The sequence below is a fragment of the Phascolarctos cinereus genome, unplaced genomic scaffold, assembly GCF_003287225.1.
Source record: "Phascolarctos cinereus isolate Bilbo 61053 unplaced genomic scaffold, phaCin_HiC Scaffold_4;HRSCAF=312, whole genome shotgun sequence".
NCBI lineage: Eukaryota > Metazoa > Chordata > Mammalia > Diprotodontia > Phascolarctidae > Phascolarctos > Phascolarctos cinereus.
In genome coordinates, this window is record NW_027555847.1 from 548,435,666 (window position 1) to 548,450,072 (window position 14,407).

The 14,407-nt window shown below is 35.7% G+C and overlaps 1 protein-coding gene across 2 annotated transcripts in view; it reads left to right on the plus strand.

The window, feature by feature from the left end:
• DCDC2 (doublecortin domain containing 2) overlaps nt 1-14,407 on the plus strand; it is a 200,165-nt gene that overhangs the window by 63,627 nt on the left and 122,131 nt on the right. For both annotated transcript variants that reach the window (XM_020986837.2, XM_020986835.2), the window contains exons 4-6: nt 8,441-8,517; nt 8,618-8,749; nt 13,293-13,439. In XM_020986837.2, coding sequence (XP_020842496.1) covers nt 8,441-8,517; nt 8,618-8,749; nt 13,293-13,439 — 356 coding nt within the window. The remainder of the gene's footprint in view (nt 1-8,440; nt 8,518-8,617; nt 8,750-13,292; nt 13,440-14,407) is intronic.

The following is a 14,407-nucleotide window of genomic DNA, read 5'->3' on the forward strand; positions in this document are numbered from 1 at the left end:
TTAGCTGTGTAACCCTGGGCAAATCACTTAACCTCTTTGTGACTCAGTCACAAATCTGCAAAATGGGGATAATAATCACACCTGTCTCTCTAGGTTGTTTGGAGGATCAAATAATAACACTTATAAATGGCTTTGTGAATTTTATGTAATTGTTAGCTATTATTATCAAGACTAGATACTATTGCTTGATACCTTTTATTTGGTCCAGATATCCAATAGACCTAAATTTATTGCATATATGAAATAACACATGTAAAAACTGTGTCTATATTTAGGCTGTTTAGATACAAAAGCTATTAATTGTACTCATGTTACAACCCATGGGAACTTACAACCAAATAATAATGCCATTTTAATCCAGATATTGAGTGTAAAAAGGAACTCACATTGTAAAATTATGTATTCACTTTGTGTGTTTGCAATATAATATCAGGGTTTGAGAATCTTGCACAAAATTGTGATAGGAATTAAGTACTTCTGTGTTTGTCATTATAATCTTGTGATATTCTTTCCCTCTCTAATCTTCAACTTTTCCCTATCCTGGTCTTTCCTTGCCTACTGCTTTCAAAAATGTCTCAGTATCCCCCATTTGAAAAAACAAAACAAAACCCAATCTTCACTCCATCCTGCCATCCTGCCAAGCTACAGACCTACAATCTCTCCTTCCTTTCTTAGCCAAATTCCTAGAAAAATCTGTCTATACTCCCTCTTCTCTCACTCATTCCTCAGCTCTCTGTAGTCTGTCTTTCTACCTCAATTGAAACTGCTCTTTGTAAAGTTACCAAAGATATTTTAATCAACAAATCTGATGATATTTTCTCCATCCTAAATCCTTCTTGACCTTTGTATTTTACTTGATGCTATCTCCTCCTTGATCCTTTTTTCTTTCTGAGTTTTTATGACATTACTATCTTCTGGTTCTCTTCCTAACTATCCATTAGCTCCTCCTCAGTTTTCTTTACTGGCCCATTGTCCATGTCACACCCTTTGAAGGCTCTGTACTGGTCCTCATTGCCATTTGTCTATGTCAAACAAAATGTCCTAGACACAAGTCAAATTCTCTGTGTCATAAGCTATTGATTTTAATAGCATAATCATTTGAGTTTTATGTGCTTATGTGCAAGTTGGTGTATTATTCATTTTCAGTAGAATATAAACTTCTTGAGGGCAGGGATTGTTTAGATTTTATCTTTGTATTCCTTCCACCTTGCACAGTGACTGGTGGGTACTTAATTAAATGCTTTTTGAATTGAGTTCCTTTGAAAATGGACAAATGCTCCTTGCCAAATGCTGGTTGTCTGGTTGGATCCTAGCCCAGAGAACGTTTTATTTGAGGTCTTCTGGTGTACACCCAACCAATTTCTGTCACACTGTGACAAATTCAGATTGAATAGAAGAGTGTTTGGTTAACAGTAGATGTGCTTGGTCACTATGGTGCTTCTGGAAACTATCTCCACCTTCAACTTCTCTGTGTTTATTTCTTCATCTGTAAAAATACTGCTAACTTTTGCTTTTGTTTCTGATTCATTGGAAAATCATTAAGGCTAATGGAATATTAAAAAAAATCACTTCTGATTTTGTATTATTCCTGAAATTCACTTCAAAAGGTTGTATTGATGACATAATTATTTCCAAATTAGGCTATCTTGTGAGATAGTGGGGTGCTCATCAATGAAAGTATTCATGAAAGGGTCAGATTCTTGGAACTACAGAATTCTATTCATGCCCTCCTACCCTGATCAATCTGTGGCTTAAGCACATGCTCAGTGTCCCAAGTGACAAAGAGAAAAAGGGTTCTTTGAGAAGGTTTTCAAAGGTTTTTAAGAAGGTCTCTTAGCAGGGATATTTTAGGAAGGATTCATACTTTAAGGAGTGATGGGGCTAAATGATTTCTATATCCCCTTTTACTATATGATTCCATTGTTCTGATTATTGTATTGGGAATGGAATTATTTTTGATGCTTTCAAATTGTGAAAAAAGAATTGGAAAACATATGGGAAAAGCTTTAAATTGGGAATCAGGAGACCTGGACTTTAGTCTCAGCTCTGCCATTAACTTACTTTGTGTGACCTTGGCTAATGACTTCATTTCCTTTTACTTCTGTTTCTTCATCTAAAAATGTGAGGGTTAGATTAGCCAACCTCCTACTTCTCATATCCTTGGATGTGGTGACTCCTTGGATGGAGGCTTTTATTTTGTTCTTTTAGTTCTTATTTTGCTTTGCAAAGAAATGACTTCAGAGCAATTTGGTTCAAATCCCAAGATTTTTGACTCACCAGAGTAGTCACTAGCCCAACATAACAACCAGTGCAAACAGTCACAGCCTGATCTGCAATTGATTGATAGCTCAGCCAGTCAATGAAATTCATGGAAAGATGGACAAACCTATGCCTCAAACTATGGGGGGCACACACAAAATCTCTGTCTGTATAGCCCTGCCTAGAAGGAACAAAACCAAACCAAAAAAAGCCTTTTAAATGGTAGCATGTTGAAAGCAGTGACTGCTCTCTTAAGGCATTTTGTGATACTGCCATATGAATTGCATTTGCCTTTTTGTTTGTTTAGGAAAAATTGTTAGGCCCTGTTAATCCTTCTCAAAGAACCCCTTTTCTCTTTGTTAGTTGGTGCATTGAGTATAGCCTATGTTTAAATCACTCAGTTGATCAAAGTAGGTGTGCATGGGTAGGATTTTGTGAGTCAAGAATCTTAACAGGTATAATTTTTGAAATAAGGAACAGGAGTGCCAAGAGATTGGGTGGTTTAGAGTGCTACCTATAATTATGCACCTTTGCTTATGCCCGTCTCAACTCTAGTGTTCAGTTTTGAGAGGTGGAGTCAAGTATAGAGTTTGCAATTAGTCCTTCTGGGCTTCTTTTTGCCTCTGCCTCACTGGAATACAAATCAATCTGTGAATTTTCCCCCAGTGCCTGTATGCCCTTGTAACTTTCCTAGTGAGGTCAGCTCTGTGCCTTGACTTAACCCTTAACTTCATTAGTCCATTTTTTTAAATAGGAAATACAGTATTTTTAAATTGTGCATTTTTTAGTATGTGCCTATTTTTTCATTTCAAAGCAGTTTAATTTCTGAGGTACAGATATATTTAATAATAGCCAATACTTAGATCAGTATGGTACCAATATCATCTTGTAATATTGCAAAAAGTCAAGTCAATAAGCATTTATTAAGTAGTTAACTATGTGCCAGGAGCTGGCTAAGTGCTTGGAATACAAAGAAAGACAAAGAATAGTCCTTGCTGAGAAGAAGTTTGCAGTCTAATGGAGAAGACAATATATAAACAACTATGTGCAAACAAGATTATCTATGTATATATATGTGTGTATATACGGATATGTGTGTGTATACGTGTATATATACATATATGACAAATTTGAGATAACCCACAGAAATATACTACTAGCATGAAAAAGAATTATGAAAGGCTTCTTGTTAAAGGTGGGATTTTAGCTGGTACTTTAAGAAAACGAGAAGATGAGGAGGGAGAGAATTCCAGGTATGGAGGACAGTCAGTGAAAATGCCAAGAATTGGGAGATGGAGGTTGGAGGGGGAAGTAAGGTATAAGAAGATTGGTAGAGTATGAAGGAGTGAGGTTATGAAGGGCTTTGATTGCCAAACAAAGGATTTTATATCCTGGAGTGTCATCCACTGGAGGGGAGGCATGAGAGTTTATTGAAGGTGATGGGGTTGAACTTTTGCTTTAGAAAGTTCATTCTGAAGGCTGAGTGGAGGATGAACTGGAGTGAGAAGAAAATTCAGGTGGGGAAAGTGACTGGCAGGCTGTTGTAATTATCTGATAGTGAAATGATGGAGGAGTAGTGCCAGGGTGATGGCAGTGTCAGAGGGAAAATGAGGCATATAAAAGGGATGTTAGGAAGGTAGAATCAACAGGATATGTTGCAGAAAGAGTTATTTCTTTAAACATTGTTAATTTCCTTTTGTGTTGTTGCTTTTTATATATCTATATATATCTATATATCTATATATATATATATCAAAATGATTTTACTGAACCACTATTGATTTCTTCTTTGGCTTTTTTTTTTTAATAATGGTGTTCTTTTTGCACTGACTGGTGTTAAATCCCTTCACCTAACCTTGTGGCTAATAGCATTAATTTACAAGATGGCTGACTATGTACCATGGTCTAATGAACTAAGCTAATTAAATTTTAATTATCTTAAAAATTAAAGTGGCTATTTAGTTAATGTGTACCAGACACTTTCCTTCTTGATTAGTGAAGAGGGAAGTGAAGTCTTCCTTAACTCCTGTAGTTACTGCTTCAACTTGTCCACATTGGCCCAGCTCACCAGGCTCACACATTGTAAACTAGAGTTGAGTGAAGACATTACCATATTTTTTGTCCAATTTGAAAGGATTTCCTAACTAACTGAATAACTGGGAGGAGATAATAGCTCAAATTTTTATGTGTTTTTTTTTTGTTGTTGTTCTTTTGTTTCAGTTGTATCTGACTCTTTGTGATCCCATTTGGGGTTTTCTTGACAAAGATACTGAAGGGATTTGCCATTTCCTTCTCCAGCTCATTTTACAGATGAGGAAACTGAGGCAAACAGGGTTAAGTGACTTGCCCAGGGTCACATAGCTAATAAGTATCTGAGGCCAAATTTAAACTCAGATCTTCCTGACTCCAGGCCAGGTGCTATATCCATATCCACTGAGTTACCTGGCTGCCTTAGTTTTTATAATATGGCATAACTGTCATGAGTTTGATCCTTAACTTCCCTTGTTTCCTATGGATATTGTGCCCTTTATAGAGGTCAGCCTTCTAATGGACAAATGCGGTTGGTAAGGATAGGGATGAGGGAGTGGAGAATGGGAGTGTAGATGTAGCACGTTAGCCCAACAAATGGGAAAAAAACCCAACTCAAAGTCTGAGTGTTACTAACTCAGTGTGTTGGTACATTTTTTGTATTGGAAAGTCTCTATACTTTCAGAGTGAAAGTAAATTGTTTAGGCTAGGAAGGGAATAAAGATAATTGAAACTTTTCACTTTGCCAAGCTTTTATGTTTTAAAAAAAAGGTCATTGCTTGAATCTTTTAATTGTGATTCCTAATATCCAAAGCTATAAAGGCTAAATTAGGGCTAAGTGACTAATTATCTTCCTCTTGTGAGAGCTTACGAAAGGTTTACCGTGATGTGTGGGGTGACTATAACTTAGATACAGTTAATTTGTCCTGGTTTTAATTGATGTAAAATACTAATTATATTCAGTTTAAACCAAAAATCAGAATGAATATATTTGACTAAAAAAATGCTCAAAGTACCTTCTTCCTGTGAAAAGAAACGTAACACTTAAAAATTCATGCAGACTTCATTTTAATGACAGGTTGTACATCTTAAATCAATTATTTACTTTGAGAATTTTTTTCAGATTCGTTTTGCAGTTATATCAGAACATTGAGGGGTTGAGTCATTCTGTCTTACAAAAGCTAAGTGAAATAGATATCTATAAAATATTAAGACATAAACCATTTCTAATTCAACTGGTAAATTATGCATATTTTGAGTATATTTTTTGCTACTTTATATTAGGAACGTAGTACTCAAATCCAGAAATTCTAATAGTTTTATTTAACTAAAACAACAAGCTTACATATTCTAAATGTTTAAAAGCAATAAGCACAGAAACTTATTTTAATACATGTATAGTTTTGGATTTTTAACCATAATTGTACTTTCAAACAAAAACTAGTCATATTTAGTCAATAGAACATCAGATTGAGTTATGCCTTCTCCTTAGTGTCTTTACCTTCAATTAATTCCAGTTAGCATATATGGAGCTCCTACTGCACTCATTACTGTGCTAGGTGTTAATGGAGGATATTCACAGTATAGGTTGGAGATCTTGCTTTCAAAGTACTTGAAGTCTTATTCAGGAAATGAGAAATATGTATTTAGAACAATCAGCAAACAATACAGAGTAGTGCTGATGTATAGATACACAGTGTTACAGTAAGAGTTAGGAGCTTTCCTATTTTTTTCAGTTACCAAAAGAGGAAGTAGATATCTATGAAGATATTAAGAGGTAAATCATTTCTAATTCAACTGGTAAATTGTGGATATTTTGAATTTTTTTTACTGTTGACATCTTTATTACCAGTAAATTTCTCTCTAAATGTACTAAAATGATGTGATTCAAAGAAATTATCGCTATTAACAGCTGAGCTTAAGTAGTCTTTGCCAAATCTTTTAAGGGAGTTCCACCAATTCCCTGGTTTGTCTTTTACTCATTTAACAAATATTAATTGAACAACTGCTATGTGCATGGCATTTTGCTGGGTATTTAACAGCATAATAAAGAGGCATGCCATTTTATGCCTTCCAAGGCTTTAAAATTTAATTATAGTTCTCTTGCATTATCATTTGAGTTTATTTCTTGACTGGTTTGGCACACCCTCTCCTCACCACTTCTAATTCATATCTATTACTGTTGTAGAGGAATGATTTCTGGGTGCCTATGTCACATCCATCTCTTCAACCAACCGACCAACCAACCAACTTTTATTGAGTGCCTACTACGAACAAGATACTGTATTAGTGGCTGTGGAAATAGAAAAATACATAAGACGTGACAAAGTTTAAGACATGACCTTTCCCTCAAGATGTTTACAGGCTTGTTGGGGAAATAATTCAGGCACACATTAAGAAAAGACTAACAATATAAAGGCAGTAAATGAAAAGTGTCATTAGAGTGGAACAAATTATAAGTGCTATAGAAGTTTAGGAGAAGGAGCTATGATTTCCATTTCGGGTGGTTAGGGAATGCTTATGTTGAAAGAATTTAAACAAAGCGATGGAAAGGAATTTGATAGATGTATGTGAGCCAGAAGAGCATTCTAGTTCTGAGAAACAGAGTAAAGTCTTGGATGTAGGATACTTAAGAAATGTTTTCAGGGGATAATGTGTCTGAAGACTAGTTAGTCTGGAGCGAAAAGTTCATGGAGGCAGGTAGTAAAAGATAAGTCAGAGAAGCATATTGAGGCTGGGTAGTTGAAGGTATTTGGAGTATTTTATTCTGGTGTTCCATTTTTGGAAAGACACTGAGAAAGTGGAACATCTTAGGAAGATGGTGAACAGGATAGTGAGTGGACTGGAGACAGACTGTACTACATAAGGTTTAGTTGAAGGTAGTGGATTTGGCTGGTTTGGAGAAGATAAGACTTGGAGTAGGGATGGGAAATTGGAAAACTGTCATGTGAAAGAAGGATTAGACCAATGTTCTAGTGGATGAGAAATGAATGAAAACTTTAGAGGCAGATTTAGGCTTGATGTAAAAGAAGCATCTTACTTTAAAGTATTCCATGAATGTGGAATGGGCTGCTAATAGGGTCCCTATTACTGCTGGATGTATCAGGTGGAGACTGGATGACTCCTGTTTCATGTTGGGAGGCTTTTTGTTAAGGACCATGTTGAGCTAGATGGCCTCTAAGGGCCCTTCTAGATATGTAATTCTATGATTTTGTGAATGTCAGGACAAGTAGTCTTCAGTTGTTAAGGGCTGACTTTATTAGTATTAATAATAGAGACAATAAATTGGACTAGTCTATGTTTTTTATTCCCAATATTATATAAAAATGTAATATGAATTTATTATTTAAAATACTGCATAATTAAAAGCTAAATCTCCTTTCTCTAAGAAGCAGCATGACCTGTCTACTGATAAAGTGTTAGGCTTAGAAGTCTGGAAGACCTGGGTTCAAATCCCACCTCTGACACTTAGTAGTTACATACATATTTCAGTCTACTTGAGCCTCAGGCAACTTCTTAGGACTTATCTACTAGAATTCTCCAGGCTGAATTATCTTAAATATAGTGTGGTGTTTGTTTTTTGCTTACTACAAGCATTTTTTTTTGAGGGTTGTGGTGGTGGTGGTGGTGGTTCTGGACCTATTATTTTATCAGTGTGGGGAAACACCCTTCACTGATGTCCACTGGGCAGTTCATCTCTAATTTCTAGTCTGAGGCACAGAGATGGTTAAATGAATTGCCCATGGTCACACAGATCATGTCAGAGGAAGGACTTGAATCTAGGTCTTCCTTGTTTTGAGAGTGGCCTTTTCTTTCCTCTGAAGGTTGTTATCTCTCAAAATACTCATTTTAATTTAAAAAAAGTCCCTATACAGCTCTCTTGGTGGTATCACTTTGCCATCAAAAGTGAGAAACAGTATTGACAGGACTTTAAGGAAATGTTATGATCTGCTTTGTATCAGTGCATTCATAGTGATATAAGATGCTGGTAAGGTGAGGGGAGCTGATGCAGGTGGAAAAATTGAAGTTTTCTTGAAGGCACAGCAGGACTGAGTAAGCTACTTCTCTAGGCTTCTGTGTATTTTCTAGGTCCTTAAAAAAGAATTCCTCATAGAAACTCAATGTCTTATATAGTCTTTCTCTGCTTTCATAGGTAAAACCTGTAATCCACAGTAGGATCAACGTATCAGCACGCTTCAGGAAACCACTTCAGGAGCCCTGTACCATCTTGTAAGTTAGTTTTTATTTGAAGTTGGTTACTTTAATGGTTTGTGTTATTTCAAAATAGCATCTTTAATTTATTTGACTCAAGTGCTTTATTTTTTTCTAGCTTGATTGCTAATGGAGACCTTATAAGCCCAGCGTCACGCCTCTTCATCCCTAGAAAAGCTTTGAGTCAATGGGATCTTGTACTTGAAATGGTCACAGAGAAAATAACTTTAAGGAGCGGAGCTGTGCATAGGTAAGGCAAAGAGGTATTTTCATATGCTAATGAATTACAAAACCTCTTAACATGTTTTGGCCAAATTTATTTAGTGCTGTTAACCAATAGTTCATTGAGTTCACTCAAATTCTTGATTTTGGAGGGCACCTTTTAAATAAAGAACTACTTTTAAAAGCCTAGCCAATCAATTCTTAATTTACAGAGGGCACTCACAGGTATCTGGCTCTCCAAATCACTGGCAAGTACACAGTGTGACAAAAATATGTGAGGTGTCAATCTGCATATAAGTGACACCCCCACATAGGTGATAAAATGAAGTGAATCAAATTTATTTCACTGTAAGTCCAAGTCTGAGATGTGTGAAGCATTTTTTTTATAAGTGATTTGTCATTAGGACAAGAAGTCTTAGGAATTTTATTTCTGGGAGGAGGATGACAATATGGGGAGAAAAGGGTAGCAGATCTGGAGTTGGAGGATATAGGTTCAGATCTCAGTTATTTATTATTTACTAACCCTATAAGATATGAGTGACTAGGATGGTGAAAGACCTCAAGATCATGACACATGAGGACCATGATGAAGCAACTGGGGTTATTATCCTAGAGAAAAGAAGACTTAGGGGGAGCATGATATCTCTTTAAGTACTTGAAGTGCTGTTATATGGAATAAAGAGTACATTTGTTCTGATTGGTTTTAGAGGGCAGGACTAAGGGAAATGGGATGAAATTGTTGAGAGACAAATTTTGACTCAGTGTAAGGAAGAACTTCCAAACAAGTAGAGCTCTTCTAAAGGGGAATGGACTTCTGGAGGTAGTGGGATTCTCTTTCACTAGAGGTCTTCAAGCAGAGACTGGATGATCACTCACTTGTTAAGCTTATTATAGAGTGAATTTTTGTTCTCTTAATGGGTTAGCACTAGATGACTTCTAAAGTCCTTTCCAACTTTGAGACTTTGTGATGACCTGTTTGCTTAACACCTGTATGTCCTTGGTTGGGCATATCCCTTGACCTCTGTGGGCCTTGGATGTTAGACTAGATAATGGATAAAAAACTATGGTTGCTTGCTTTTATGCTGCCATGCTGCCCATGAGGTAAGGATGGATTTTTTTTTACATTTTGAAGTAAAGTTTTACTGTATTTAAAATGCATAAACTATTCTTGGCCTTATGGATCATACAAAAACAGCGGGTGGTCAGGATTTGGCCTTTGGGCCATGATTCACTGACCCCTAGATTATGTAATCTCTAAACTCCCTGCTATTATTATTGTCATTCAAAAAGAGAAGCATGTGCAAATTCAATAATAATTATAACGATAGCTTGCATTTCTAGAGTATGTTCTTTATAATAACCATATGCGATAGGTGGTGAGTGCTAGTCTACCTCAACACAAATTGCTTGTGATGTTTCCCTAGTGGTTCATTACTAGGTCCACAGGATACAGAATACAGTTGTGGAACAGTTCTTGAGAAAAAGAAAGAGGGCTGGTCTTGGCATCAGAAGGACATGAATTCAAGGACCATTTCTGACATTAACCTACCTTGTAACTTTAGGAGCAAGTCACTTAATCTTAGGCTATCTCAATTTTCTTATCTTCAGAATGAAAGTGATAATAGTACACTGTGGTGTCATTCATGATATTTTGAGTTTTACTTTAAAATGTGAACTCTTTGGGTGACATTGACTTTGTTAATACCATGCTCTAACCAGTTGAGGTAACTGGCCCCAGTTGTAAATGAATTATTATAGTTTGAAATTCCCATAGTAAATTGTTGGCATCCCTACAATTGATGGTAGATGGTAGTCCCCAGATAGAATTTGTGCTGTCTTCACAGATTTTGTGTGATAGTGAAATTAGAATGGGGAAATGAGAGCCATTCTTTTACGTGGCTGCTCAGCTAGATTAAAAGTCAGATATTTAATTATGAGAAGCAGGATGATGTAGGAATTATTTTGGAGCCAGAAGGTCTGGGTTATATCCCAACTTTGACATCAGCTGTGTAATCCTGATCCCCTCTGAGCCTCAGTTTCAACATCTTTAAATGGGTCTTACCAGATAGTCAGTATTTATTAAGTACTTAACTATGTGCCAGGCACTGTGCCAAGTGCTAAAGATACAAAGAAATACTTTAAAAAACAATCCCTGCCCTTGAGGAACTCAAAGTCTAATGGGGGAGACAATATACAAAGAACTATGTGGAAATTATATACAAAATAAATAGGAAATAATCAACAAAGGGAAGGCACTAGAATTAAGTGGAATTGGGAAGGGCTTCCTATAAAAGGCGGGATTTTTAGCGGGGACTGAAGGAAGTCAGGAGGCAGAGATGAGGAAAAAGAGCATGCCAGGAATGGGAGACAGCCAGAGAAAATGCTTGGAGCTGAGAGATAGAGTGTCTTGTTTGAGGAACTGCAGGGAGACCAGTGTCACTGGATCACAGAGCACTGGGGATAGTGGTGGTCGTGGTAAGCTGTACCTATCTCACAGAGTTGTGATGAAAGCACTTTGCAAATGTTAAAAAGTTTAAAAATGTTAAATGTTATAAATGTGAACTATTATTATCATTTTACCAGTTATGAAGGCAGGTTTATGTTAATAGACAAAAGTGTGAACATATCATAGTGAAGTAGCAAAGTCAGTGAGATTTGCTTGTAACTGATCTGGGCTATGTTCACTTAGCCCACCTAGCGATTAATGATTACCCAAGAGGGTCATTATCCTGTGAATCAGCATATTTGTCTCCTAAAATATTCCATATAATCCCTTTTAAACTCTCAGTTTTGTATTTCCTGTTTCATAACAAAAAAAGGAGAATTAACAACAACATTTTACACAATAGTTCTGAGGCCCAGAGCAATGGTTAGCGTAAGTCCTTAATCATTGAACCTTACCTACTGAAGATGTGCAAGTAAAACAAGCCCAACCTTTCTGTCTTCAGAGCCTCTTCCTATCTGTTCTTTCCATTTATAATTAGTCAAGGTAACTACTGCTTTGGACCTTCGTATTTTGAAAGAAATTGGAAATCGAAAAAGGTTTGGGACCAGATAAATGCAAAGAAAATAAGAATCAGGGTTTCCGTTCTGGTGCTTTGGATTGTGTCAACACAATTAAAAAAAATCATAAAAATAATAAAAGAGATTTCAACTGTACATAAAGTAAAACCTAATATATGTCTTAGATTCTTTTTGCTTTTTCACAAGTGTATGTAATGTTGAATTCTCACTTGTAATTCAGTAAAAATTCTGATAAAACATTGGCATTTTATTCTTTTCTTTTATTGAATGTTACCAATACATATGAAGATGATAGGTTGATTAATTTTTTGTGATAGTCTCATCTGTGTTTCTGATTATAGCAGACAGCTTTCAGTTAAGTATTTATGTTTGTGGCTAACAGAGAACAAATTGGCACGACATATTTGAACAATTCTATTTGTGGTTTGTCTTTTATTTTCTAAGTTTCCTATTAACCTGTTTTTCATATTCTTTCAAAAATGTGACCAGCACATATTAAATAGGCTCATAAAGTAATCATTGTTCTTTTAATAAGTAACAGATTAATTGTAGCTTGTTGCAGCAGTCTTACCATAAAGGGAGGTTCCTGTAAACCTCTTGATTCTGGCAAAGATATACTGCTTACTTACTTATGAGGTGGGGAAAAAGCCAAGCATTCATGCTATGCTGTTCTGCATCATTAATCCTAAAGTTGGGCTGTGTTCCCTCCCTGTCTCCTCACTTTATTTTTTGACCTGGTTCAATGTTTATTTTGATGCAGCCCTCTGGCCTTGGGCCATTCTAGCTGAGAATAGGGTTAGACAGTTTGTCAGTTGGGCAGATATATTATTAAAATGCATTTCTTAAAATTTTTACAAAATATTTATGTAAATCTTTGAACAATGAAGATAAATCCTGACTTAAAGTTATGTATTTAGGGTAAAGATTACAGACCAACAGCTGGACGGGAACTAACAGGTGATCTGGTCCAACCCTGTCATTTTGCAGATGGAGACACTGAGGTCTAAAGAGTTTGACTTTCCTAAGGTCATACAGTTGGTAAGGAGCAGAGCCAGGATTTGAACTGGGGCCCTCTGATTTAAGATCTATTGCTCTTAGTACTGCACCTGACTGATTTCTACAGTAACAGGAATTTCTTCCAAGAAGAGGCAGATGGATATAGGAGAAAGAGTTAGTCAGTGTTTGCATCCTGGTTCTGACACTTACTAGCTGTGTGACCCTTGGATTTAATTTTTCTAAGCTTTTCTCTCCTCAGATGTAAAAGCCACCTCCTGATTCACAGGGTTGTTGTGAGGCGGTCTGTATAAGGGGTGACTGATTGTAATTAGATTTTTAGACTCACTCAATGTGTAATATTACTGAACAGCTATTCTCTTGACTGAATGTCAGTATGATTTTTGGTGAGCATTTAATCTTAGTGGTAGTATTTCTCAACCAAACACCAAAACTCTGAATATTGAACCATATAAATAATGAAAAGTTTCAAGTACCCCATTTTGAACAAACTTTTGAATGCTAATAAATGTGTTTGCCACAAATTTTTACAGACTTTATACTTTAGAAGGAAAACTTGTCCAAAGTGGGTCAGAGTTGGAGAATGGACAGTTTTATGTAGCAGTTGGCAGAGACAAGTTTAAGAAATTGCCGTACAGTGATTTACTTTTTGATAAATCAGCAATGAGAAGGCCTTATGGGTAAGTTCTCACCTTTTTTTTTAGTAGCTAACATTTTATTAGTTATTGCATTAAGCCATTTGCTGACTACCAATAAGTTTCATATTTAATTGAAACTCTTGTTCAAATGTTAGGATCCAAAGAATTAGTGATACCATAATCTGTATCTTTACGGCTGTGATAAGACAATAAGAAGTTATATTTAAGAAAATCTGTTTTTCTGAATCTGGGAAAGTACACATGGATTTTATATTGTGTGCAGACCATGTAATGATTTTGACAGATTTTTTCTTATGAAAAAGATTCACCATAATGAACATGAAAAAAATGTTAAAACTAATGGAAACTTTAAGACTATCTTAAGAATTTAGACAGAAAAAAAACCCTATTTTTCAGTTTGGCTCAGGGAGAAACAGCAACTATTTTTTGAAAATAACTAGTTTTTCATGTGCTCTTTTTATATTAAGTCTGACTGTTTTGCATAGTTATTATATTACACTTTAAAGAAATTGAGTTGTTAGTTGTATAGTTAGTGTAGAGAAATTGCCTTTATTTCTAGTTACACATACATGTTTTTCTAGTTGAGAATGCACAATGGATAATTTTACTTTGTTCTTGAAGGGGTATTGTATTTTTGCTTCAAGAATAGAACCTTCAAAGAACTTAAGGACTATAAACATACTGTTTGTTAGATATGTGGCCATTGTAACTCACTACCACTTCCTTGTCCTTGTCCTTGCCATATTGGCCTCCTATCCTGGCTATTTTTAGTCAATGGGCATCATAAGGAGAGAATGGAGAATAACTACCTCATCTTTCTGTATCTATCCTACTTTTTGCCATGAGGCAAAGTTTTGGAAGACAGAAAAAGAAATCATTGATTTGAATTCCACTGATTCAGATTTCATAATAAATGGGAAAGAAGATAATGTCAACTAAATTTTGAAGGGTGATGGTATTTGAACTATAAAAGAGAACAAATATTTTCA